Source organism: Rhinolophus ferrumequinum, chromosome 20 (assembly GCF_004115265.2).
Source record: "Rhinolophus ferrumequinum isolate MPI-CBG mRhiFer1 chromosome 20, mRhiFer1_v1.p, whole genome shotgun sequence".
Lineage (NCBI taxonomy): Eukaryota > Metazoa > Chordata > Mammalia > Chiroptera > Rhinolophidae > Rhinolophus > Rhinolophus ferrumequinum.
This window is the reverse complement of record NC_046303.1, coordinates 30,370,148-30,394,428: the sequence shown is the minus strand read 5'-3', so window position 1 is coordinate 30,394,428 and position 24,281 is coordinate 30,370,148. Positions and strand designations below refer to the sequence as shown.

Here is a 24,281-nt window from a genome sequence, read left to right as displayed (position 1 = left end):
ACACGACCTTTCAAAAGAGAGTTGGCTCATTATCACAGTACTCTAAATTAAACATTTAGTGGGTATACGATAAAAGGACGTGGCATCCAACGGCAACAATTCTAATCCAAGGCCTGATGAAAAACCCTGACCATCATTACATCTACAATTTGAATTCAAAACTATTTCAAATGGAATTGATTATGGAAAATTACAAGGGAAAAACCTGGATTCAAGTCTATATCTGACACCTGTTAGCTATGCAACCTTAGACCCTTTCACTTCCTTATTTTCTAGGAGACTCAGTTTTCTATTTGATGAAATATTTATAATAGACAGGTCCTTCCTGCCTATTTCAGGGGGTCGTTGTAAAGATCAAAAGTTAAAGAAATCTATTAACTGTAAAATCCCATAAAGATAATTTTTTTCAGCTGCCTGACTAGTCTCATTTTCTATCACTCATGTGCTTCATCATCCTGATACCAAATACCAATTTACAGGTACTCAATTCTTAAGAGAGAAAACCACCTAAATTTCGAAATTTCATTAAGGATAAAACACTGATAACTAGAAATAATCCATCAAAGCCCCTGCCCAATTCCTATGAGGTTTCAAAATTGTACCTTAACCAATTTAAACTCACGTCACATGAAGTGGTGGTCACTGAGTACTGATCTGACACCGTCAAGATGACTGATGATATAGGGTCTAAAGATGATCTTGTAACCACTGACCAGAATATTTAAAAAATACCCATCAAAATATTTCTTCACATGCTACATTTGCATGTCTACCTTTACTATATGATTACTTAAACATAGTCCTTTTACACTTTCCAATTCCAAAGTTTTCTTATTCGTTATTCCATCTGATCACCTAGCAGTTCTGTCAGGTAGGCAAAACAGATTTATGCATGTTAGGAGGAGAAAACTTATTTAATCATTTTGAGGCATAACTTAAATTACATTTCAGGTACCCAGCTCCTATTTTGGTGTCAATACTTATGTTACATAAATTTTATATTTTAAATTACTCAACAATACCAATGATTCTACTTCTAAAGGAGTAACACATTCAAGTTTGAAAATATTCCTAATAAAAACTGTCTACTAGCTCCATTCTAAGTCTTATCAGAAAGAATCCTTTACTAACCAAATTCAATATTACACAAAAGTAAATGTGGCAACAGAACTAAATACATGTAATACCTGAGAGTATGCACATGTTAGCAAAGAATCTTGAGCTTACTTCCCTAATTTCCACTCTGGATTCTAAGTACTAATGATACTCTATAACTATCAATATATTATTAATGCCTCAAAAACTAGTTAGCAATTTAAAATGATTAATATTTTAAAAACACAGGTTTTGAAATGTGTTTCGAAATGTCAATAAATATCGCCTAAGCTTTCAAAATACAGATGAGATTCAGGTTAAATGTAAGTTAAAAGAAGTACTTTATAAATAAGACCAGCATTTCATTGATGTGGTTTAAGAAAACTACCGAATTGGGATCAGATGAATTCTAGCCTCAAATCATTTACCCTCCCTTGAGACTCAGTTAACATTAAAAAAAAATTCATAATAGGAAATTTTACTGTTGCTATGTAATAAAGTCCTAGAAAATCATGAATAGTATAAAAAAATTAATGATTAGAGACAAAAGATCAAGCGTTCTGAACCAAACCAAAATTAGGTCAAAACATTTATTTTCTGATTTACAAAAGCAAAAATAAAGCCAAGCAGGTAATGAAATAAACATTTTTTTAAGTGTTCCATCTTGGGTTTTCTGACCTACAATTTAGCAAACAGTTCAAGTTTAGGTTGCTTCAACACTTCTTCTGGATTCTATGAGGTCTCCATCTTATAACCATGTTTCTCTAGTTCAGCTCTATAATAAAACACAAAAGAACAACATCACTAGACATTTTTTGGGATAAATGAAAGAAACAGATGGTTTTTAGACATAACACAATAAAGAAATCAATGAGCTAATTAAGGCTAGGCACCAATTTAAAACACTACCAATAGCTTTACATTAGTCCCTAAAAAGACATCTATAAAAAAAGGAAAATGGATGTGAATCAACATAATACTAGTAGAATTCTACTTTCCCATTAGTAAACTGTATTTCGTATTCCTTAATTTTCTGATAAATCTATTCATGGAAGAAATGTGAGCAATTTACTGCTATCGTATAAATACCTTCCAAATACAAATGTTGTTCGTAACAAATATTTAAATAAATTTTAACAATCGTTAACAATATGGTAACGAACATAAGACACTGGTACCAAACTTTTAAGGATTTCATAATCATCACAATAGATTTTACTGTTATTTACACAAAAAGAATACACAGACTGACTTCCATATTCACATATATCTACTACTCTAAGCAAGACAAAAATTGTAAATCAAATTTAAGGGTATGTGAGAATTATTCTGCGTTAATAATACGAAGTGTAATCAAACAACATGGTGAATGTTTAAATAAAAAAAATTATTACAGTAAAAGACACATTACTATCAATCCCCTCAAATTACTCCCCCTTGCTTAAAACACACTTATCCCATCATTCTTGCTACTTTCTAAAGCAATTCTGGAAATCTTCTTTCATGAGTGTCTTTAGTTGCGCTGTCATGGTTGCCTCGGTGTCCTGAACCATTTTGACTTTGGGGAAGAGTCAGAAGTCCCACAGTGCCAGATCTGGTGAATAAGGTAGATGAGGACACACCGTAATGTTTTTATTTGACAGAAACTGCCATGTACCAGAAGTTCTGTGTGACACGTAACATTGTCATGCTGGGGATGATTTACAGCACACTTTAAAACACACCTTCTCTCAACCATAGCTCACATCCAATTGATTGCCCCAAACAAGATGAAACTTGTCACACACTGTTACAAAGGTTCGACGCACCACTTCCCGTATTGAACATCCTGCCTTTCCATTGGATGGCACTCGGCAGCAGCATTCACTGTATTTTTGGATCACAATGGAAAGGCTCCGTGTCACACATGGCTTCTGATACAGCAATTACTGTCAAATAAAAATATTACGATGTGTCCTCATCCACCTTATTCACCAGATTTGGTACCATGCGACTTCTGGCTCTTCCCCAAAAGTCAAAATGACCATGAAAGGTAAACATTTTGAATCAATTCAGGACATCAAGGCAGCCACGATAGCATAACTAAAGACACTCATAAAAGAGAACTTCCAGAATTGCTTCAGAAAGTGGCAAGAACAACGGGATAGGTGTGTTCAAAGCAAGGGAGAGTATTTCGAGAGGAATTAATGGCAACATGTCTTTTACTGTAATAATTTTTAAAATTTAAACATTCACTGTATTTTTTGATCATACCTCGTACATAGGCAAAATAAACAAATAAGTTATAAAATATCAAATGAGACTTTACTTTCCCAATTTTAAATGTGAGTCAAAATCTCAAAAATTTATACTGGAATAAATATATACACTTTTAAAGACACTTTTTATAATTTCAAATAATTTGTTCAACCTGAAGTTTCAGTCATACTTTGAGTGTGTCAACTGCAATCGTTCATCTGCCTTGTATAAAACATTTGCACAAAAAAGTTTAGCCCTATAATCAATTGCAGCTATTCAAACTACCACTCTAAATATCACCACGAACTTAACCTCCAACAATTCAGATTTTATAAAAGTTAACAACAAAATTATTTGGGGGCCAATCTATGATAAAACATTGTTCAAATGTAAAGTATGATTAATGTATCCTACATCATTACATCCAATAACAGAAAGATATTTGTTCTCAAGTATAATTTAGCTTAGATGCCATCACACTATCTAATGTAAACACAATGCAAAAATCACACAGAAGAAATGATGTACAATATTTATTATTCATTTTCCCAAACTCCTTCAATTCCCTAGAATTTTTAGTTATTTATAATACAAATATTAACTTAAAGTCCATGAGCAACATTAAGGTCAGAGATTTACTCATACGAATCATCTTTGTCTTCTACTCAGGTGTAGGGCAATATAGGCTGGTGGTAAAATATCGGTTTAAGGGTCAAGAGATCAGCCCAAGTTTCTGACTCTACCTCTTCCTTTGCCAAATTTAATTAAAATGTTTCCTTTGCAACCCCCTGGCCAGGAAAATGAAGATTATAATACCTATCCTTCATATGCTTCCTATTTAAAATGGAAATAATTTTAAAATTTTCTTAAACAATAGTGTTCTGCTGCCTTTAACAAAATCAATGTAGATTATTCACTTTCTCTTATTTTAACAACAAATACAAAAAAAAACAAACCCAAAATTCAACCTTAGATTTAGGTAAACAAGTACACCAAATCCATCCAGGTTTGTGTCTTTTTGTCTTCCTGAAAGGAGGTGGTGACCAATTACATTTATAAATGGTTTACAAATACAAAAGAAATAATGATATGCTTCTCTACTAGCTAAATTCTTAAAGATGAAAACCCTTTGCTAGAATTTAGGACAGTAAGAAATCAAAAGGAAAATAAATCCAGGCCACTAAACCAACACAAAACAATACAAAAACACTAATACCATGAGCCTGTTGGATGGAAAAATCCAGCAAAGAGAAGAAATAGGGAAGAAATCCCACACAATTGCAACGATATCACCGGACACACATAGTTACTTGAAACAAACATAGCAGCATTTCTTTTATAACAAAACACGAATAGGACTAATAACCACTAGGAGCCTTGGGAATTCCTTGTGCTTCAATCAGAAACCATAGCAGCTTCTTGGAGTTTCTATGTAAAATGTGATGCTGGGTAGGGAAATCTCATAATCCTACCTATTTCTATGGACATATAGAGAGGAAATGTACCAGAAGCAGCAGACACAGGACTGTTAGTTACTTGTAGACACAGGTGGCCTTTTTCTTTGTACCTCTACGTGTCAAAGGTAATTACACTGAAAGAGAAATAGAAACATGGAGAGTGGAAGGTTAGGTCCTTGCTGAAGACATGTAGCTAACTAAGAGGCAGATCCAGAGTCGGAACCCAGGGAACGTGACTGCTCTGGAGTAGGAACTGCCTCTCCAAAATTGGCATTATGACCCAGCGATACCAGGAAACAGCGCATGGTTTTTTTCCCATGGTGCATATACCACATCAAAGGCCTCAATGCATTTCACAAAGACCAGGAAGCACATCTTTCAGGAGACTTACTATTAATCAAATTTGCTTAAGTCAGGAATATAAATATTATCTGAGGCTGTGCTGTCCAATAATAGTCGTCACACGTGCCTTAGTAAAATTAGTTCCTTAAATGTAGTTCATTAGCCGCGCCAGCCACATTTCACCTGCGCAGTGGCCACACGTGACCAGCGTGTTCCGTGTTGGGTAGTGCAGCTTATAGAACACTTCCATCACTACAGTGAGTTCTATTTGAAAGCCGTGGAGATGTATCAACAACTGTGTGGGGAAAAACACTCATGACTCAAATAGGGTAATAAAAAGCAGTATCTTATTCACTAATGGAGATACCAAGATTTATACACTTATGGAAACCCACAAACTTAAAGGCAGAAACACAACAGAGAACACAAAAGCACTATGGAGGTGTATTACAAAAACAACAAGCCACATAGAACACATGGATAATATTCTACTTCCAAACCAGTAAAAAGCAAGATGTAGTAGTGACAAGAAATCAATTATCAATACATGTACTAAAGCATCCCGACAAAATCACAGCATTCAATAATGTCTTGATTTAATTTTAAGAGAAAAGTGCTATTTTATGATTAATGAAAGACAAAAAAGATACTTTGGAGAAATCTGATTCATCTGAAGAGCAAATGGAGAAAACTCATTTAGCCTCAATTTAGACAAATTTCAAGATAACAGAAAAGAAAACAGTGATACATGATTAAGAACACAGAAGAGTGATCAACAAAGTTCAAAGCCCTAAAAATAAATATTCTAATAGCATAATATAATTCTAATGAGAAAGAAAGAGGAGATGCATATTTTTTAAAAAGGTAGCAGGTTGTTCTCTGATGTGGCTCAGTTTTTAAAAGATTAGACCAAAAATTAATGCAGAAAGAAAGTGGCAAGAACTTGTACATGTAGAATAAATTTAATCCTACAATGGACTCAGATCTGAAAAAAGAACAAAAAGGGCTTCTGAGAGCCATATATGGATAAAGAAAAAGAAGAAGAGACAGATCCAATGCTTGGAATAGATGGTGCAGTAACAGATTTTATAGAAAATGCAGGATTACTGTTCAACAGCTATTGTTCCTATCTTGTCCATAAAACTGAAAATGAAAAACATCATTAAGACAAAATTGAAAACTAACACAGGTGAGATAACTCCATACTATATTAAAGTAATTTAAAGTCTCAAAGCTCTGAATAATTACATCTCAGGGTACTGAAAGAATGAAAGGATATAGCCAAAAATCAGAGTCAGCAATTTTGAGAAATCATGGAGAATTGTACAAGTATCAGAATAACAGTGAAAGGTAAACTGTACTATTTCCAAAAAGGGGAGAAAGAAGATGGATAAAATTATTATTAGTCTCCAGCAAAATACTAAAAAATCTTTAGAATGCAGGATTTATGAGCCCATTTTGAAAAAAAAAAGTGTAGAACAAAAGCTATTGTGTTGTGATTAAAAAATAAATTTTAAAATTGTTATAAATTATCTCACTTTCTTTTTGAACAAACGTACTAGAATGGAAAATCAGAAGATTGCAACTGAACTTCCATATCTTGATTTGAGAAAAGTATGGTGACAGTCTACTTAGATATCTTTGTGGCAAAGACAGAAACATATGGGTTAAATCAAAATAAAATTAGGGAGTAAATAATCATCTCTACAACAAATGGTGCTGGTACAACTGGATATTCACATGAAAAAGAATGAAACTGGACCCTTATTTCACAACATATACAAAATTAATTCAAAGCGGACTGATGACCTAAACGTAGGAGCTAAAATTCTAAAACTGTTAGAAGAAAGCAGAGAAGAATTTCCATCTTAAATTTGGCAGTGAATTCTTTAAATGTAGATAATTTGAACTTCACTAGAATTAAAAACTTCTGTGCAAGTGAAAAGACAATCTAACAGAATGGGAGAAAATATTTGTAAACAATATGTCTGATAAGGGCCCAGTACCCAGAATATATAAAGAACTTTTACAACTGAACAACAAAAAGTCAAACAACCCAACTTAAAAACGCCAAAGAACTTGAATAGATACTTGTCTAAAGAAGATATACAACTGCCAACAAATACATGAAGAGAGCTCATCATTAGTCATTAGGGAAACGCAAGTCGAAACCACAATGAGTTACCAGTTCACATCCACTAGAACGGTTATAATAAAAAAAATGAAAATTAACAAGTTTTGGTGAGAACGTAAAGAGCTTGGAAGCTTCACAAATTGCTGAGAGAAATGTAAAATAGTTCACCTGCTGTGGAAAACAGTTTGGCAGTTCCTTAAAAAAGTTAAGAGACCTACGATATGACCCAGCAATTCTCCTCCTAGGATTATATCCCCAAAAATGAAAATAGGTATTCAAATAAAAACTTGTACGTGAATGTTCATAGCAGCACTGTTCACAACAGCCATAAGTTGGAAACAACCCAAACATCCCTCAACTGATAAATACACAAACTATGGCATATCCATACAATGGAATATTATTCAGCCATGAAAAGGAATGAAGTACTAATGCATGCTACAACGTGGATGAAACTTGAAAACATTACGCTAAGTCAAAGAAGCCAGACACACAACATCACTTATTGTATGATTCATTTATGTGAAATATCTAGAACAGGCAGATCCACAGAGACAGAAGGCAGATGAGTGGTTGCCAGGAGCTGGGAGAAAAGAGGAATGCAGAGTGACTTCTTAACGGGTATGGTGTTTCCTTTTAGGGAGCTGACAATGTTTTGGAATTAAATAGACATGATGGTTGCACAACACTGAATATATAAAATGCCACTAAACTGTACACTTTAAACTGGTTAATTTTATATTACATGAATTGTACTTAATCAATCATATTAGGTAGATCTGTACATGAATATGAAAAAGTACACTCCCATCATCCCAATCTCCACTCCAGATTGAGAATCACCAATTAGATCCTAGCACTCTGATTCTAATTTTTGCTGAGTTATTCAATATTGGCAGGAAATTAACGTTGAGAGAATTAAACCCACAAGGATAAAAATAACAAGTATACTTCTATTTAACTACTTTTGTAAAGAGCCTAGAAAGAACAACAATTCTGTGCAATTACACAAAGTATTCATGTTTAGAAACACAGGAGATGAAGGCAATATGTCTTTTTATAACCCAAAAATACATTTCAAAGATTATCTTGTAAGAGTTCGCTTATCGTATGTGAATGTCATGCTCCCCACTGACACTGAGTTGCACAGGAGCCTGGCGGGGAGCTCACCGTAACTGATTGGAGAAGTCGTCCTCCACGTTGTCGTCATCCCAATTATCCTCCCACACGTGTGCATCTTCATCTTCATCTAAACCCGTCCAGTCTACAAACACAAACAGATGTTATCTTAAATATTGCTCATATATTGTTCCCACAAACACAAAAACTTCACGAAGTTTGCCACTGAAGACTCTCACAATTCAAAATATCTAATATCGTAGCTTTGAGTAAATGGTAATCTTCCTCTTTAAATCTCAAGTTATGCTGTCCTGTTCTCTCAATTCTTGAATTTGCAAATAATCTAAAACAGAAGTTAATATAAAAAATTCTATTTGCCATGAAAATTTGTTATAATTTCAGGAAGGATATCTACTTTCCTGATTTCTCCTTGGGCTAATTTTTATAAGATCTATTTCACAATCTTTCAAAACACATCACTAAAATCACTAAGGAAAGTTGAGTAGCAGGAAGATACAAGCCTGAAATTTAAAACTGCTAAACATAAAAAAGAATAACTCATGCACACATAATAAAAAGTGGACCAAATATTTTCTTAAACATGATTGCAAAATTGTTTTAGAGAATGTCTTTATTCTTTAAAACATGCATGCTGAAATATTTAGGGGTCAAGTGTCACTTTGTCAACAGTTTACTTACTAATGGTTCTCGTATATATTTGATGTATATATTATATATAGTTCTATCATATATATGTATGATAGAAATAAAGTAAATATGACAAAATATTAACTGATGAAACTTAGGTCTGTTTGCCGTCCTCCTTTTTATTGAGGTATAATTGACATATATATATATCATTATATTAGCTTCAGGTGTACAACACAATGATTTGATATTTCCATACATTGCAAAATAATCGCCATGATAAATCTAGTTAACATTATCACCATACATAGTTACAAAATTTTTTTCTTCATTTCACCCACAGCCCACTTGCCCTCTTTCTAAAACTTTTATATAGTGCTGAAAGTTTCAAAATTAAAATCTATGAAAAATAGTTTTTAAAAAAGTCAGTTTGGATATGACCTCTGGAAGTCTTCCCTATTCCCTTCTCCTCCTCACCCTCAGAGATTAGGTCCCCTCTTTTGCGTCTATCTTATCACAGCACGTACATACTGTACAATCTTAATTATCAGTTTACATATGTCTATGTCCATTACTAGTGTCTGAGCTCCTTAACAAATCTCTTTATCTTTGTATTGTTAAACTCAAAGGGTACCTAGCATACGCACAACAAACCGTTGTGAAACATGCACCAGAACTCTGAATCAGACCTTGTATTTTTTTGTTTCATCCCCTCCCCTTCAAAAACATACACACCCTTAAGTGTGTCCTAGCCATTAGCTTCATCTTAGTAGTTACCTATTAGAAACTGTTAGACACAATGGCTAAGAACATTATGAAAAGAAAAATAACTAAATAACAAAACTAAATGGTTTAGGCTTTTCTTATAATACACATATAGATTTAAAGCAATTCAGCAATGACTCATAATATGGCTATTGTATTCGTTACATTATGTATCAACAAAATTTTTAAAAAGCAATGTATATGTTCATCATGATTTAAGAAAGTACTACCTCCATGTACCTGGTCCCCCAAACCAGAAACTTGGGAGGCATCTTAGCCACTCTTTCTGCAACTATCACAATCATTCATTACGTCCTTTCCATTTCAACTCCCAAGTATCTTCTGAGTTAGTCTCCCCTTCCCTATTCTTATTGCCACTATGTTACTTTAGGAGTGATTATTCCCTTCATGGACTATTACTGTGGTCCTCTTTCTGTTCCTTCCTCCCCAATCTTACACAGTATATACCCATCCGCCATGGATGACTAAAACGACCCCTGCCATTCCTGTCTGTTACTATTCAAAACCTTCAGGTACGAACCACATTTTATTAAATTTGCAACTCTACCGCCTATAGCTGAATGCTGGGTACATAGTAGAAAGTAAATAAAATGTTGGGAAAATAGAACTACATTTCTCAAGTTCCCTCCCTCTGAATGGTCAATTGCTAGTGATTGTTTCACTTTGTTTCAGTAAAGCCAATAGTATGTATTTCAAGACAGAAGAGATCAACAATATTGTATTGTATCAACAACTCATGTATTATGAGTTATGTAAAATTCTCAACTACATTTATTTTAAGAATGCTTTTGAGAATAGTGATCACCTCATTCAAGGTTCCCTTAAGAGAGATCATGTGGGAATTTCTTTAAGGACTCATAGCCTGAAAAATAAAAAGGTTTCTCTTAGGCAATTTATTTCAGGTTGCTAAGAAACTCAGTCAAACGTATACCTAACTTGAATCACTGTACAGGACAGTGAATATATGTATATTCATTAATAAAAATTCTCAATAATAAAAAATATTGTTACCTGCATAAATTTTCTTTTATCTCTTACTAATATTATTCTTCTCATAAAGGGAATATTGCAATTACCCAAATTCAAATCCTGTACTATTCTGAGGTCCTTAACAACAGTAATACTTAATAAGAGCGAGTACTAATTACATCTCAAAATTAAATTGACTGGCTAGATGTATTCTTACATTTTCTCCTTTCTTATAGAAGTATTTTAAAGCTCAAACTGAAAATTTTTATTCTGTTTGTGAAACTAACTATATTTTTATAATGAGAGTAGATTAAGAAATTAAAGAAAAGGAAATTATATTCAGGACTTCCCTCTATTCCCAAAGTTAAAGATAAACTGAAAGAATGACATTTTTGCACTTTCATAGACTAGAAAAGTGATTTCGTTCAAATTTAAACGTTGGGTATAGGGATAAAATAGTACTGTTACTACTATATTGCCATTGCAAGCAATAATAAACTATTTACTATGTACATTATAATATTATATACAAACTTTCTTTTTTGTTGTTCTTCTTCTAATAACAGAGAAATCACAGTCAGAGAGAAGTGAACTACTATGAGGCAAAAATAGAGGGCAGAAACTGCAGTATTAAGTATACAAAAAAGGAACATTAAGTGAAGGTGGTATGGGCCTAAGATCAGGTTTTGAATTAAAAAGGAGCTTCATATCAAACAGCAGACATATTTCTCTGTAATACTAAATCACCAAAAATCAAATAATTTTAATTTTTAAAACAGAATAAAGCACTTCAAATCTCAAATTTATCTTTTATAGAAATTTAATTTCTTGTATATTGAACTTGCAATGGAACTAAATCCATTATCCCCCTTTTATAGCAAGTGAACGACGACTATAATGCTTTTCCTCCATATTCCCTCCAGTTACTATAACCTAGAGCTCTGTAGCTACCTAATAACATTAACAGACAACTTAGGATTCTTTTGTTTCTTACTTTGTTTTGGCATTAAGGTCTTCCAGTTTACAAAGTCACATAAAACTATTTCATTAAACTGCAATGTAGCAAGGTTTGGCTTCAAGCATTTATAAAATGGCTAAGACTGAGGATTGCTTAAAATTACAGAATTCTGGAGACAGAGAAAGCCTTAGAAATCACTGTACATCATACCTCTCTGTTTCAAAACCATCACCACTACCATTACCAAAAAGGAAAAAAGAGAGAGAAAATGAAGACTGTCTATAAGAAAATACTTAGTAATTTTTTCTACCATTATTTCATGGCTTTAAATCCTAGACTTTAAATATGCTATTTGGGGTGAGCCTAGAAATAGGAATTGGCAAATTAAATATCTGTTTTACTGCCATAGTAAGGAGTCTTTATAAAGATACCTAACAGAGTTTAATGTTCTACAAAATAATCTGAATGCATTAAGATTGGATAATACAAGTATATTCTTGAACAAAGAGGGTGACATAACTCAAGTCACAACTGAACTGTTTTGAGGTTCTAAGACACCAAGTCTCACATCAGCCTGAACCACTTCTAACTAACCAGCTTCCTAAATTGTTAACTAGGTAGATTCCATCTGCACTGGTCCCTAAAAAGGAAGTGATAATGTGTCAAAAGATTCAATTTGAAATAAAATAACAGGAATATATATTTCACATGTCTCTATTAACCTTGTAAACCTACCCCTTCCAGGACAGTGAAAATAGAGGACCCCAGGAACTTTTAATCTAATTATGACTTGATTCAAAATGTTGACTTCAATACTGTTATTACTTGATATCATTCAAATGTCTTCAAGCTAGCTTTAACTCTTTTAACTTGGAGAGATTAAAAAAACACATTTGTTAATTTCTACCCAACTGCTTCTGAGAGGAAGAAACATAGTATGTTCAATAACTTGTTTTGTAGGAGCTCCAATCCTTAATTCTAAAAAGGCTACAAAAGTCAAAATCCTTAACATAATAAGGAAGATACTAGTTTGAAGTGTCTGTTTAATGTTAAGATTGATACAACTTTTAACTTACCCAAGCTGAATTCTGATGATCATTTAGCTTTAGGATAAATTCTCTCTCCCTCCTTTTACAACCATCTCACGCTATTTTAATGGTAAGGCAAGGAAAAGAAGGTAGAAATAAAGTCCAAAGACAAAAAAATTGGCTCCCGAAGGGGGAGGGGGGAACAGTATTGTGAGCAAGAGTTTAGGTAGAAGAACACACACAAAAGACTCATGACAATCGCTCTGTATTTCTTTGGCGTCAGTATATAGTACTTCATAATTATGACACTATTGAGTATACAAAGATACAAAACTGGAAAAGCTGGTTAATTAAGTTCTTCATTATTCATCACATAAATCTGAATATACTCTAACCTTAACGTCTTATCCTGGGAGTAAGATGCACTGAAGTCCATGTGCCATCTGATCCTTCAACCACTCCAGAGGAAGAATCCAAGACAATCATTGACCTTTTGAATTACAACTTAACTATTTTAAATTATTTAATAAGAGCACCATTTAGAAAGTTAAGTGTTCACACTGACAAACCAGAATCTATACTTTAGGTAGAAACTTTAAAGAATTTCTTTACTAACTAGAAATGTCCTAAACTGTATTATGTAAAAAGTTTAAGTGATAGAAGTTTGGGTATAATAGTCCACAAAATTATTTACAATACTTACAAATCCTTCATACTGTACACATTATATGTAAATTACAATAAATGTAAACTCTACTGAGTGAATGTGTAACATAAACAAGCTGTGACTGTTGTAACCTCTGGGATTTGGCTGACATCTCTTGCAATTCATCTCTGATCTGTTTTAATTTTCAATTATAACATACACAGATGACCATGCAATTTTATTTAATCACTCATTTTTAAAACCTTAAACCCCCAAATAGTTTTTTTTTTTAAAGGACAGAAATAAAATCAAACAAGGATACCTGATTCATGTCTAATGCCTTACTTCAATATATGGATGACTTTATAAAGTATACACTTTATCTTCAACACTAAATGCATTGTCAGGATTGTGATTAATCGTTTAAATAACCACAGCTGTGTTTACTTCAGTGTGCAGGCCTCCAGATGTGTACTAGTAAAAAAAAATTACCATATTTTAAGAAGTCAGAATTGGCAATAACCAATAACAGATGCCTAATACATTAAGTTTCTAGCAATTCTAATTTAGGACTTTACCCCAAATTTGGCTTTGTTCACATTTGCCAGCGAGAATTACATCTGTGACTAGCTTTATATTTCAAAAACCTGTACTATCAAAGGGTCCCATGTAATGCATCTAAGTATCACCTTGACAGTTAAGTGAGGAAAAGGGTTTTCTCTCAACTTAATGTTTTTAAAATTACTTATTCTCCCCACCCTCCAACATACATTCCAAAATTTCTTAAAAGTATGAAGTATACCACTTTGGAGAAAAGTAGGGAGGAAATTCAATTTATACCAAATTGGGTTGCAAATGTTCTATTCTAGTCTATACCCATTTTCAGAAGCATCGAATTCTCATTCCTTCCTTAACTGTAAAGCTACTATGAATATAAACAAACTAATCTCTAACAAAGTTTCTTCAAATAAAAAATGTGCCTGTATATTCAGAACATTATATGAAGAAAAATATAAAAGAGACAGATGAAAGTTCAAAACAGTTCTAAATTGTACACTCATCATTATAGGTGAGTGTAAGAGACCGGCAAAGCTTGCAAATAGCATCACTATGCTCATGAACATAAGGAAGCCACACTAAATCTAGTCATGCTGAGATAAATTTACATGTGATCCAGCTTACGTTGTATAAAATAGATGAAATTTTTTTTATAAAATTTCATTTCCTTAGGTTATCATAATTCAAAACCTCTATACCCTAGAGATCTAATATCTCCAGGCAGTGGCTAAGAAATCAGTACCTAGCACACATAGCACCAGTGTGCTACTGTATTTTCTCCAAACAAGGACCAAAAATATCAGTGAGGAACTTCAGAGCCAACAACCAAAAGCAAGTCATAAACGACGTTGGTATCAGACTTATGGTGAGCTTTTAGTTATTTGTGACCAGGAGTTTGAAACAGAGGCTCCAAATAACTTACAGAAACATTTGTAATTTTTCTTACATTTAAAAAAAAGTTCAAATATAATTATTTTCACCAATAAGTTAAACATATATCAATATATATTTATAATTTAAATGTATGTAAATATATAAATATGTATTAATATCAATATATATAAAAATATATAAATATATATAAAATAATCTGGCAGAATTGTTCCACTACAAAGTCATGCTGACACTGGCTCTCTTTGTTGATTAGCACCTTTATTTCTCTTTAATTCTATGAAATTCCAAAAAGCCATTACGTCTCCAATCTCTTCCAAGCCCTCATGCCCTACACACACTTCAATTCCCTCATTCTGCTCCCCCATACTACTGAGTCAAAGGCATCCAATGTGACCGCCACCATCCGTCAGTCATCCATTAGGCGTACAACTGCAAAATCACAACCCCCGATTTCTTCTTACTCCCCATACTCCAGCTAACTTGTTGCCAAAGCTCACAGTTGTTCTTGCATCACTCTCTTTACTTCTTTCCTACTAACCTATTTCAGGCCTTTAGTCCTCACCTAAGCTATATCAGCAATTTGCTATTATCTTCCTTGACTCTGTCTCTTTCTATCCTTTCAAATTAATTCTGCTGGGTTAATTTTTCCTAAACTGCCTACTAAAGGAAACTCACACATATCAATCAAACAAACAAAAAATCTTTGTCTCATCTACCTAAGGATAAAGTCCAAACTGGTCATTTGGCTTAAAGCTTTCCATGATTGGTCTCCAAACTACCTACATTTTGTAACCACTATTTCACAGCCAAATTATACACACTGATTTTCCACCTCCAAGCATCTATTCCTTCTCCCTTCTTTGGGAAACTCCTATTCTACACTTTTGTCTTTTGAAAGCTCTGTTCAAATGTTGCTACCTCACATTGTACCCAACTGAAAATAATTCCCCTTCTTTTCAACTGCTGCTGCACTTTACTATTGGGATTAATCCCCCCCCCCCCCACCCCACCAGCAGTAATTGGGAGGAAACCAAATTAAATCTTACCCAGAAACCCAACAGATAAAGACTAAGAGTAAAGTTGCTCTGGTTTAACTGGGGGTAGAAGGGAAGGACTTGGAGTCCCACCTCTCAGAATAAGTACCTGCAAAATACTAAAAAGCTTAAGCTTGGTATGAAAACCACTGATCCATCTCTCTTAACATTTGTATCACCAAGTTCACAGAGAAATATCTCCCTAAGGAGTCAAATTTGGCTCAGTGCAGCCTCTAGTTAACGGTGACCTTGACAAGTTATTTCATTTTCCTGAGCCCCTAGTGCAAAACCATCCTAAGGCTGCTATGAGGATTACGTGAGACGACGTATATAAAGCACTTACTACTGATAAATAGCAGTCAATATCACTCCCTCTGCACCATTCAGTACCAGTTTTCTAGGAAGCACTCAGCAAATATATATCCAATGAATACATCATTTATTATGCGCTCATCACTGCAAGGGAACTTGAGAGGTGAAGGAGGTAAGACGGGCAACATGTTCCAGAATAAAGACAACAATACCACTTTTCCCAAGTATTACACACACAACGGAACACAGAACTGAAAAAAACGTTATCTGGTCAATTTTCAGTACTTCAAAAGAAGAGTGTAAGTATAGGTTTTGAAACTTTTATTTTCCCCTCAATGTTTTCACAGCTCGTCACATCTTTCAATGAGTAATGTTTAACAACTGAGTAGTTATACCATTTAAGTCATGATTGCTTATTGCTTGTTCATTCCACAGAATCAGTGCAATAGCTAATCAAATAGTTTTTCAAAGTAGTTTTTCCAAGTAATATCCTGAATCACATCACTCACTACCCCCTCCCAAGCGCCAATATCTTGATTTAGGGTTTTTTTCACTCCATTTTATTTTTTATCCCTCTTATACACCTGTATGCATACTTAAACAATTTATGCTATTGTTTTATGAATTTTCATATTATATGAATAACCACACTTTTTAAAGTATTTTTGGAAAAGAATTTTGGCAATATTTTTTAATTTAACAGTTTTTAATACTAGAAAATAAATTATCAAATAACCCACAAATTCAACATGTTTAATTTTGGATATACCTAAAATTACAAATAAAGTATTTGTCAAAAATATTTCAAATTCTAATAAACAAAACACCAAACATCATCCAAAATTCAAATGCCTAAATAGATTAAGGGGGAGAAAAGAAAGGGGATTAATGTTCACTGAATACCAACTTTATGCCAAACTCTATGCTATACACTTTATATGTATTGTTATGGACTGAATGTCTGTGTCCCTCAGACCCCAAAATTCTTATATCGAAGCCCTAACCTCCAACGTGATGGTATTTGAAGGCAAAGACTTTAGAAGGTATGAGGTCATGAGGGTGGAGTCCTCGTGATGAGATTATTAGTGCCATTATAGGAAAAGACACCAGAGAGCTTGCTCTCTCTTCTCCACCTTATAAAGACATAGTGAGAAGGCAATAGTCTGCAAGCCAGGAAAAGAGCCCTCACCAGGAAATGAACTGGCTAACACTTTGATCTTGGATTTCCCAGACTCCAAAACTGTGAGAAAATAAATTTTTGTTGTATAAGCCACTCAGTATATGGTATTTTGTTATGGCAGGTCAAGCAGACTAATAAAATCATGTCATTCTTACATGACTCTAATTATTATCCATAAATTACATATAAAAAATCTTAGAATTAGGAAGGTAACAGTTCAAGGAAAAACATAATGGTCAATCTTACTCAAATCAATCCAAATCAAAATGATGCAATATGTTTCAACCATCATGTTTACAATGAGTAAAATGTTTAATATGAAATATTAAAGGCAACCTTTAATGTTTAATATGTTTAATATGAAATGTAAGGCAACCTTATAAGGGAACAGGTGAATTGTAGATGAGACTGTTAATTGATGTAACCATTCTCAAAGGCAATTTGAAAATGTATGTCAAATTTCAAAATGCAGCTGGTCCCAATGAGGTGTCAGAGCCCAAGCAGAGCTACAAGGGCATTCCTGTGGAGGGGAACATTGTGTGGTCGGTGTGTCAGAGCCTGGACAGGGTGAAGAAGTCATTCAATACTGGAGTGAGAAGGGGAGAGGGTGGCCTGGCATAGAATGGTGAATCCCAAGAAGGATAAGGAGGGCATCTGTGGGTGGAGGGGGCAACAAAGACTGGATGACCAATCAGACAATATATTTGTAATATAACAGGTTTCTCACTGTTGGGCAAAAAAATTATAAATATGGAAAGAGAAAAAAACTAGAATAAACCCTGTGGTGCTGAACTGTAATTGGAGACAGCTGCGTGAACTCACGATTTTATACAAGTGCACACATATACAGGTGCAAAATATACACATGTATACACACATCAGTGTATTTCCTAGGACCTTCCACTGAGATGGTCCTAAATGCATTAGAACAACTGGAGTTAAGATCTTGCATTCCAAATATAATTCTACACTAAAAGGAACACACCCCGGAGAAATGGCTGATTACAGGACAGGAACAGGAAAAGTACAAGATTAGCTTGGAATACCTTCTTGTGCCAGAATGTTAGGAAATGCACAAAGAATGACGGTGACATGTCAGAAGGTCACAGAAGACAACCTGAAGGGGTTCCCAAGGTTTAAATACGTGACAATATGAGAATCAAAGTAAATAACAGCAATAAATTATAACCCACTGAATGAGAAGCCTTGAGTCTATACTGATATAAAAAAGCAAATGAATAAAGTGAGTGTGGCGATGAATGGAATACTAAATTTAAATAGCTTCAAAGTCCCTCCTCACAAAAGACCCATTACTTACGAAGGGAAAATGAGTAATCAAACAATGGAAAAGTCTCTCAGACACGACCTTAATGTGAACATCATCAGGAACGGAACAAATGAGAATCGCGTTCCACCTGACAGAATGCAATGAGAACACATCAGGGCTGATGTTCCTGCCATGCAGAGCCTGGATCTAATCACATGGAAACATGAGACAAATCAAAGTTGAGGAACAGTGTACAAAATAACTGGCCTACGATCTTCAGAAGTCAAAATCACAAAAGTCAAAGACAAACTGAGAACTGCACTAGACTGAAAAAGACTAAAGGGACACAACAACTCAATGTAGTAATCCATGATTCTAAATTAAGACGTTATTGAAACAACTGGAGACACCTGAGATTTGTGGATTAGATGATAGTAATGCATCAGTGTGTTAATTTCCAATTTTGATGTTTGTACTGTGGTTATGTCTTTGTAGGAAATATACATTAAAATATTCAGGGGTGACGGGCATCAGACTTACAATTTATTCGCAAACAGTTCAGGGAAAAAAGGTTGTCTGTATTTTCAATTACTCTGTAAATTTGCAATTATTTCAAAGTGAAAAATTATATTAAAAAAATAAAAATGCACCTACCAATTTGATCTGGCAAATTCTTCTAAGAGTTTGTCTTATAATAAGCACAAAAACATACATTCAAAAAGATGTAAGACTATTCCCTATAGCATATGATTGCCATGAAAGGACATTCAATAGGCACTTTGCCACTCACTTTCTTCTAAAAAACTTTTAGTAACATGACTTCTCCATTTCTTGCTACCACCATGAACTAATTTAAATGTGTGATGGTATTATTTATGTGCCCACTATATTACATTTATAACTGAAAATAGCAAAGCGCCTTTCAGTACTTGGTAAATATTTTGATTAGTGTAGTATCTAACATAGTCAATATTAGTTGTTTCTACCTTCTATATTTAAGATTCTAAGGAAGCCTTCTGCTGATGGTTTAGTCCAGTTAGCATCCAATGTTCAAGTAAATATTTCTCAGTGGCATTTTTCATAGGACAATTCTTCCCTGTGCAGGACTGGTCTATGTGCAGCAGGCATTTAAAATCATTGACCTCTACCTACTAAATGCTGGTAGTTATTTCACATTCCTACCTATAAAGTGAATGTGACATCCTAAAATACTCCCCTGGTTAAAAATCACCATGAGATGTCCTACTTTGTTAGGCACAGGTGAGCGTGCCTCAGTTATTCCAGAATGCTGGCAGCACTGGGGGACTACCACAGACGTACTGCCATCAATAACCGTGTCTCACCCAGGAATTTCTCAGTGAGGGTTGGGAGATGAGTGGTATACTGCTCTTGAATTCTTCAAATATAGCAGTTTCACTGGGTAAAGAAAAATTACAGAATACTTAGTATAATCGTATTCTCTTGTAAATGCCATTGCTTCTGGAGGCAAACTCAGTTTCATTTTAAATATTCTAAAAAAGCTTTTCTCTCAAAAAAAACCAAAACTCAATTTTGGCACAGGAAAAAGAAAATAAAAGAATCTAAAAGCCCACTTTTTCTTCTCACTTTTCTTCTCACCCACCTCTTGTCAGAGGAGATTAATGAAAATGTTTTAATACCCTTTCAGTTATCAGATTGAGATGAAAAATTGTTTGAAGTTTCAAATAAATTAAATTATTTCAGTTTTAGACCCCACTCTACTACCACCAACCTAGCCGTATAATCTTGACAAACTCTATCTTCTCTAGACTTCAAGTTGCTCTCTAGTTCTAAAATTCTAACCACGCCAATGCCTCCAAAATTATAGTCAATCATGCCCAGAACATTGAATGTCTTCCTAATAATGCCTATTCTCAATCAGTTTAGTCAAGAAGTTGCAGAATGCATTTCACAAAGATCCTAAAAATGATTTTTAACAGTTACTGTTTAATGACCAGTAGATTACAACTCACCAATTAGAACTGTGAGGAACTTGCCAACGTAACCCAGACCCAGAGCAAATAATGGGGTGAGGGGTGAGAAGCATTTGTTCCTTTGTACTTTCAGAGAATCACCCCACCTTATAACTCACAATGAAGAATAGCTATTCAGAAAAAAAAAACCCGACAATGAGGCCTCTATGAAAACACATTATCTGAGCTTCCTTTTTAAAACAGAAATTCCTCTTCCTTAAAATGACTAAATTGACACCCTACCAAACAAGTTCTTATCTGGGATGAGATGTAGCAACACTCCCAAAAGATAGACAATCCTTTATTCAAATCAGGGACACATTAATTTCAGTAAAGGCTTTCATATAGCAGGCTCTTAACTGCAAACTACCCTGGACAGTATCCTGTTTCTGGAGCACAGAGACCCAACAAGGCCTTTGAAAGTAAGACCTCCCATAGATTGAAAAGATGATTACAGACAATTTTAAAGTTGTATCTATTTGTGATTCCGTCAGTGATTCTGTCAGGCAATCACAAGAATTTTCAAATAAAGCAAAGAACTTGGAAAGTAATTCAGGGAGTTAATAACTGAAAACTCAAATACCGAAAGATTCAAAAAAGGCCACAGTTTTAAAGTAGTGCTTCTCTAAATTTAATGTACTTACGCATCTTTAGGAATCTTGGTAAAGTCCAAACTGAGTTAGTAGGTCCAGGCTGAGATGCTGCACTTAACGAGCTCCCAGGTAATAGTAAAACTGCTGGTCCACAGATCACACTTGGAGTAGCAAGGAGACTAAACCATGACTGGGCCCAAAAAAGTAAGAGATGAACCATTTCAAAAGAGAAATGATTCTTTTGTGATATTTTTCCAAGTTTTTTCTTTTAGTTTTGTTATTTATCAGAGCAGTTTTTATTAGTAAATATTGACTGGCTTCACCTCACGGGCTAATTTTGTATCTATCAAAACCTATTTCAAATTAACATGAAAGGAAAAACTGTTTGAATTGTAAACCAAACCTGAAAAATACAGAAACCTGAACCAAACCTGAAACAAAGGCATTTCGAATGGTATTTCTCATTCTAAATGGAAAGTTTCCTGAATGAAGTAGGCTCTACAAATTCAAACCTGAAAGCAACAAATATCCTGTAAGGTGACTAATCAATGGTGAGTTACTTAACGCTAATAAATCAGTCTGTTGTGAGAGGCCGTTGTCTTCCCAAAAAATATTCTTTGCTTTTCCTTTAGCTTTAATGGGATTTTTTTTTTTTTTTTTACTATATAACTGCCAACATTTTGCACAAATTGCTGCTCACAGCATGAACTTAGAACAAGAACAAACTACATATTCTGCAAAAGCTGTTAAGATGCAAGCTGCTGAGAAAAATCATGTTATCATCAGGTACACCGTTATCTCTCGATCCTTTTTAAGCACTCAATTCTCAACTACTTATTTTAAATACAGATTTATTTATTCAACAAGCATTTATTGACCACCTACATTTATTGCCAGGCACTTTGCTAAATCGTAGGGGTAAGCTTGGTTTGGAGACTCAGGACAGACCTTTCAGATCCTGGCTTAACCACTTAATGGCAAGCTTTTTAAATCTCCAAACCTCAGTTTCCTCAGGGTTGTGGTGATAGCTGGACTATATAATGTAAATAAAGTGCCTAACATTGTACCTTGTATAAGAGAAACAATAAATAAATACTATTTGAAACATGAAATTTCCTTTCAGTAAAAAGTAGATCCTGCTCTCCATAAGCCAGCTTTCTACTACATAGCTCAGTGTTGGAGGATTATGAACCAACTTGAAAGTGAGGTAAAGAAAACATGTCTTAACAGAAAAATCTACTACCAAAACAAAAAAAGCAATCCCCACAATAAATAACGAATCCCAGAACTGGAAAAAAATGTGCTTTGGGTTAGTTGATGAGTTTGTGTAGTATGCACACTAATGTCTACTTCCATTTAAAAAAATAAATAATAGGAGTACACTATAAATACAAAGCTCTGTGGTTTTATGCACAATAGAATCATGACAGGTTAGGACAATTTTAGTGAAGCAGTAATTGCTTAATGTAACAAATTTGCACACTACTAACCACAATTCTCTTCCTACCACCTTCAGAAAGACTACCCAATAGTAATCTCTTTGCTTATGATAAATACTATTTATTCTACATTTAGCCAATAAAGCAAGTAATTCTGAAAACTTAACTAGCCACAACGCTCTAACAAACAACAGAATCAGTAAAGCTAGAGAGTTTAAGAACGCTGGTGTCAATTGGGCCAGTGGTCCATCATTTCTAGCCAGTTATGTGACAACTGGCAAGTTTCAGTTGCTTTATCTGAAAAATAGTAATACTGGTACCAATTTGCTAGATTTGTGAAAATGAGTTCGTTCCTCCTGGTAACCATGAAGCTAACAAAAATATTCAACTTATGTTAGTTCGAAGTTAAGGGATCAAAAATGAGTGAGGAACAAGACTGAAACACTAACATATTATTAAGCACCAACACCTGATCCTCCCATCCTACTTAACAGGCTTCATTTGTAAAGTGCTAGAAGTAAGCAGCACTGGCCTAATCAGGGACAACTTAATATGGAATGTTTAACGGCAACGGCAGGCAGCTAAACCAATAGAAAATAAAGGGGAAGGGGGTTATGTAGACATGAACGAGGTGGCGGGTAACCCGGCTGACGAGTAAGAGGACCAACCATCCGGGACACCCGGACGGTCCCAAGTCACCGTGGCTCCTCCCAACGAGGAAGCAGAGGCGTTCAGCCTCACCGCCGAGTCCCACCGTGACACTCAGAACCCCAAGCCGGTCGCACGGAGGGGTCTCGACTTCCCGCGGGCGCCTCCCGACCGGGGCCTTACTCCCGCACCTCCTCCACCCCAAGGCCTGAGTCACCGTCCGCGCGGCCCAGAGACCGGGGCCCAGCCAGTTACCTTCCGCAGGGAACTCCTCGAACTCGTCGTCCTCCTCCAGGAGACCCAAATCTACCGGCTGCTTTTTTTCTGACATTGCAACCCTCTGCGCGCAAAACCTCTCAGGCCAGCAGGAAAGTTGGAAGCCCCTTTCTTCCTCCCCGCAGCCGCCACCAGCTCCGCCGCCTCCGAGGCCGGCTTTACCATAGAGATGCGGAAGTATAGCAAGGGAAGCAGCGCGAGGAATGCTGGGATATTGGAGGTCCGTCGAGCGCTTCCTGCAGGTTTAGCAATTATTCAGAGTTAGAGAGATTGCTTATTTTGTGCCTCTACCGTCTTATCCAGAGTCTCTGAATTGACAAACTTGATATCAGCGTAACTTTCCCTGACTGGAAAAGACTCATAATGTGTAGAAAAGTCAAAACCTTTACTTAGTTTACTGCTGAGAGATGAGGTGTCTGCTAAGATTCATTAAAGGCCTGCTAAATGCCAAGCCCTTAACATAGATTAGCTCCATCCTTACACCAAAGCCCTAAGCATGATATTAAATATGTGCATATCACACAAAAATTCAGATTCGGAAATAGCCAGTCACTCAGGTAGTGCTAGATACTCCAAATGCAGTTTTGTTTGCCTGACTTTAATCTCCAAATTCTTCCATTATTCAGTGTTCCTCCATCTTATAATTGCTCTGTGGTGAATACCCTACTA

At 34.9% G+C, this 24,281-nt stretch overlaps 1 protein-coding gene across 1 annotated transcript; it reads right to left on the bottom strand.

The window, feature by feature from the left end:
• Positions 1-1,670: 1,670 nt before the first annotated feature.
• Positions 1,671-23,792, bottom strand: SEM1 (SEM1 26S proteasome subunit). The gene is given in 4 exon segments (XM_033088588.1): positions 1,671-1,870; positions 8,437-8,530; positions 23,592-23,727; positions 23,730-23,792. Coding segments are annotated over 4 exon segments (321 nt in total). The 5' UTR covers positions 23,778-23,792; the 3' UTR covers positions 1,671-1,827.
• Positions 23,793-24,281: the final 489 nt, after the last annotated feature.